This window comes from Aulostomus chinensis, chromosome 17 (genome assembly GCF_037954235.1).
Source record: "Aulostomus chinensis isolate RoL2024-O1b breed Wild chromosome 17, RoL_Achi_v1.0, whole genome shotgun sequence".
NCBI classification, from domain to species: domain Eukaryota; kingdom Metazoa; phylum Chordata; class Actinopteri; order Syngnathiformes; family Aulostomidae; genus Aulostomus; species Aulostomus chinensis.
In genome coordinates this window covers 22,311,852-22,316,803 of record NC_141336.1, presented here as the reverse complement: position 1 = coordinate 22,316,803, position 4,952 = coordinate 22,311,852, and the positions used below count along the sequence as shown (strand labels likewise).

Below are 4,952 nucleotides of genomic sequence, written 5' to 3'. Positions count from 1 at the left end.
AACCACATTTGGATGCTTGACCTTTGTTGCAGAAAGATTTATGTGTCCAGTTTGACATGAAAGGTCTCGATGACACTTTTTAGAAGTCACCCATGATTAGGCGGTGCTGAGAACTAATTCACGTGCAATTAATCATTCATCATTAACCTATAGATTATTAATGAGCCACGATTATTACCGCTGTCGTACAGCCTTCCAACTGGGGCTTTTGCATAGAAACACTAAATCTATCAAAACTGAAGACCGCCCCTTCTCACCCTCCTTGTTCTACCCTCACGGTTACAAGAGATGAAACCAGCATAAAACATGAGAGTCCTCATGAATTTGATATGAAGAATAAAATAATAAACAAGTCATTAGCAATGCAAAAAATGTGTTTTTGCCATCGATTTCTCACTAAAGGACTCTTGAGCTCAGGCATTTTTCTCTCCTGCATCACTTTTTTTTTTTTTTTTTTTGCAACTCCAGAGTGCAGGAGGAGCCAGCACATTTACTTAGCTTGAAGCTAATAAATGGATAACAACAGCAAAACTGCCACAAACCATCAGCTTACAGATTGTTGAGCTCATCGTCTAGGGGATACTTGTCTCCATGCACCTGAAGGCCCAGTGATACGCCAACGCATCCAGTGTGGCATGACCATGAATGAGCGCCACACTGGAACAATTTAAGTCACTCTTTTTGGTTTTAAATTTTCATGTTGATATCAAAGTGTTTGAGGGTTACTGAGATGATGTTTAAGAAGACGCGTGCCGGACGAGGCCTTCAGAATTCATAGATTCAAGTTCTCTGTCAGTGTTTAGCCGTAAATCGCCATTAGCATCACGCTAAACACAAGCCAGTAACTCTTCTGTGTTTTCACGTCACATACAAGTAACGCAAGATGGAAACTTTGTCCAACTGACACCTATTTGTTAGTACCAGACCCCAAGTAGACTTTTGGGTGAAGTATCGCTTTAAGAGATTTTCATGTTGCCGGCTGTGCAAGAAGCAGTGCTGCCATCCGACTGCATACCTGTGTGACCACAATCACAGCAGCGGTCCACATTTCCTCCAGACCCTCGGGATTGTTCTAAAGATACCGAGTGTACAGTATGTGTGTGTGTGTGTGTGTGTGTGTGTGCACGCGCGCACGCGTGTGTAACCTAGTTCAGAGCACATCAGGTGCCCAGCATGCAGCAGCCACTGCAGAGGGGAGGATCCACGATGATATCAGACACACTCTTCAAGGGCGAGTCTCAAGGACAAGCCTCTCCAGACCAGCAGCTGGATTTCCGCATTTAGTGCTCCCGTTTACAGGACAGGTATCGCAGAGCGACACCAGGACGGTGAACCTGCCAGCTGGCGTGGGCTTGTTCATGTTTACAGCTGATTTTGGGGGGTGGTGACGTGTTCCCGCAGGCATGCAGCATAAATCTGTCATGATCGCCTCCAACATTTGCAGGCTGGGTCAAATCATTCTGACATGCATTAAAGACAACAACAAGAATGTCTGACAGTGAAGTTTGTTTTTATTTGAATAAAAAACAAAATACTTAATTTTCGTATGCAAATATGGTATAAAAATGTAATGGTGCTGTTGACATGCTTAAAAAAAAAACCAAAAAAAAAAAAATCAACCAAAATCAAAAGACCCACCGAAATCACAAAGTGACGTGTGAATATAAAGTACAGCAGTGCTACTTATTAAACAAATTTTTTGCCTCCCCCCCCCACCTGTTTTCTTAACAAAATAAAGGCTCCTCAATGCCTGGCGGCAAATCATAGAAAAGAGCAAAGCTCGGTGGCAACTCTTGATTCCGTCTCCATCTGCAGGAGTGATAAGCTATCATTCACAAATCAATTTTTTACATCACGCAATTAGTCACACACAATCCAAACAAGCCAACAACTGACTCACTCATTCATATGTACACACCAACGCTTTTTTTGTTTTTGCACTTCATTCCGTTATGAACGTGCAACGACGAGAGGGAGACGCTTCAATCGGTTTCCGCAAACTTCCCGAAGGCCTAAGCATGAAAAACCAAATTCCAGCGATAGATTTTCTCATTTCCCATCGCAGCGTACCAGTAAATATCCTGGTCATAGCTGGAGGAATCGGCTCCATCACCTGTTCAACCTCAACAAAAAAACTGTGCAAAAAAAAAAAAAAGAAAAAAAGAAGAAGAAGAAAAAGTCACACACAGCACACTGAGACCTTAACTGCCCCTCCATAACAGGTCCATAATTCATAGGGAGTCCATGGCGATATTCCAAACAAGAACGGCTGCTATATACACGAGGCATGTTGTGATATAAAATCTGTAGGTTTACCAAAGTGACATGTTGAGAGTGAGGTTCTGGCCAGTGGAGAGAAGTTTATTTCGGAGGAACTTTGTCTCAAGAGCGCTGCAGTTCTGATAGTTTGCGGAGGAGCTGCTGCTGCCGCACCTTGAGGCGTTTCCTCTCCTGGACCTGTCGTTTCTCTTTGGAGTGCAGCTCCATGAGGTACTCCGTCGCCCGGGTCAGGATGGCCACCTTCGGGGTTTTAGTTGACTCCAGACTTGGGATCTGGTCCCGGAGGGCCAGGAAACGAGACCTGAGGTCGTTCCTCCTCTTCCTCTCTAAGAAGTTGTGGTTCCTCCTTCGGTCTGTGTCTTCGACATCTGAGTTCTGAGGCGACCCTGAAGGGGAGGCTGGCTGGGACGCAACAGCTGACAAGCCCGGCCGCTGACCGGATGCTGTGCATGTACGTTTGCTTTGAGGTTCCTCCTCTTCGTCCTCATCCTCCTCATCATCATCTTCTCCAGGTTCCGGCTCGCTGTCCGGGGAGCGGGCGGCGTAGTTATGCTGCTGCCGGTGGACGGACATGTGGAAGCGTTTGGGGCAGGGGTCGGCACGAACCGTGATGGTCACCGGCTTTCGGATGTTCACTAGCCGAACCCGGTTCTGCTTGCTCTCCACGGTGACCACGTCGATTTCCTCTTCGTCGTCGTCGTCATCGTCGTCATCATCATCATCATCTGTGATCACATATAGAAAACAACCATCAATACAGGTGGCGGCCCATCCTATCCTCCATCCTCAGCCGTGTGTTTCACACCAAACATCACAAGCTTGAACAAGAAAGCGCAAAGTCAAGCTAATGTGACCTAGGCGACTATGAGGAAGTGCATTCCACAGCCGAGCATGCATCACTGCCCCCCCCCCCCCCCCCTGGCTGCAGGGGGGTCATGGCAGTGGTCATTCATGTCAAAGGCTGCAGGAATTCAAGCTTTTGTCATGGAGCTCCGGGAGCATTCATCAGCAATTATAATGAGGAGACCTGCTGGATTGTTACTCCCTAATCTGGGGAACCTGAATGGTCCATGGATGGTCCACCGTGGCAGGAGAGGATCACCAGGACCCCCACCCCCCCACCCCCCGCCCACTCTGTGCGGGGCCACGGAGTAAATATTGGACTGGGGGGTGATTTGATGAGGGGCGCGGTTTTGGTTTTGTTTTGTTTTGTTGTTTTTGAGATAACCTTCAGAGAGAGGCAGCATGTGTCAGACTGAGCTCTGACGCGTTGAACTTGAGAACCCTCTGCACCGCGCGGACCCGAGTTACGCAACAGCCACCCATATGTCCAAATTACGCATAGAGAGAGCAGCAGAACCCCGGTGGAGGTCTGGGCGGGGCGTGTCGGTTTTAGAGCTCGACTGCGTCCTTACCAGATGAATCAGAGCGAGACTCCGAGCCAGACGAAGCCGGCTTCCTGCAGCTGCTAGCCGGGAAGGTGAGAACAGCCGCGGGGTCGACGCAGTCCGTCGTCGAGCTGGTGAGCGCAGCGCCCGGAGAGACGCACTGCGCTTTACTCGGTCTCACGGAGATCTGTGCCACCGGGGCGACGCCGGTCTGTGCCGCAGCGGAAACTCTCCCGTTCACCTTCTCCAGCTGCTTACTGGCAGAGAAACTACTCCACATGCAGTCCTGGATGATGATGGAGCTGAGGTTACCGAACAGCTCCTCCGTGTCCGGGTTGAACTGACCCTCGCACTCCTCGTCCTGACCCAGGACCTTGGACAGCCAGCTCAGCTTGTCTCCCGGGGAGAGGTGCAGGGCAGCGCCGCTTAGAGTCCGTGTGGGGGACATAGGAGGGGTGGGCAACAGCTCGAACTTTTTCCAAATGTCCTCGCTTGGTGCCGTTGACTTGTAAAAATCCTCCTCGGTGTCGAAATGATCGAAAAAATAGTGCTGGTAACAGTCGAACTCCATGTTTGAGTTCTTAAAGATCCTTTATTCCTGGTAATAATCACCTCCGGGGGAAAGTCCCGCACAGCCTGCAGGGGAAATACCACAATAATTAGCATTTTAAAGAGAAGTAGCTCCCATCTGATGGATGATCAAGCCTCCATTAATCATCTCACCACTACGGGAGCTCTTTAATTAAAGGGTCGTTTTAGGATGTGGTGGACATAAACACCACCTCTACACAACATGCATATATGAGACATAATCTATAATCTATAGTCGAACTGGCTGGAGGGGGCACGTCTGCCTCCAACAGGACGAGAACATTTGCTTTGTTCCACGCAGCAGTCACAGGAACCGGTGAAGGGCTTCACGGTGGGCTCTCTCCCCCCACCCCTCATCAAAAGCCCTCTTGTTCCCTCACTGGAAACTTTCACAGGCTGCTCGAACACAACCAGTCAGTACTCACCGAGTCCCAGCGCGCAATTCAGGGCATTTAGAATCCCTCCGCAGCCAAGAATCCACCGCTGGAGCCCAGACGGAGAAAAGAGTTACTGCCCGACGCAAGGACTTGTGGAAGAGAGCCGGAGAGAGAGAAAGAGAAAGGGGGGAGAAAAAAGGACAAACACCGGGACTCACACCACAGTTCCGGCTCACAATGTGTAAAAGAAGGTCCCACAGTGCGTTTTTCGCGCCAGTGAGATATCCTGTTATAAGTGCAGGGAGGAGTCTCGCAA

General features: G+C 49.2%; 1 protein-coding gene across 1 annotated transcript; it reads right to left on the bottom strand.

Moving 5' to 3' along the window:
* Positions 1-1,406: 1,406 nt before the first annotated feature.
* LOC147246807 (protein L-Myc-1b-like) lies at positions 1,407-4,952 on the bottom strand. The gene is made up of 3 exons (XM_086183330.1): positions 4,685-4,952; positions 3,696-4,304; positions 1,407-3,005 (listed from the first exon to the last, which is right to left on the bottom strand). The coding sequence occupies exons 2-3, from the start codon at positions 4,237-4,239 to the stop codon at positions 2,383-2,385; spliced, it is 1,167 nt and encodes a 388-aa protein (XP_086039456.1). The 5' UTR covers positions 4,240-4,304; positions 4,685-4,952; the 3' UTR covers positions 1,407-2,382.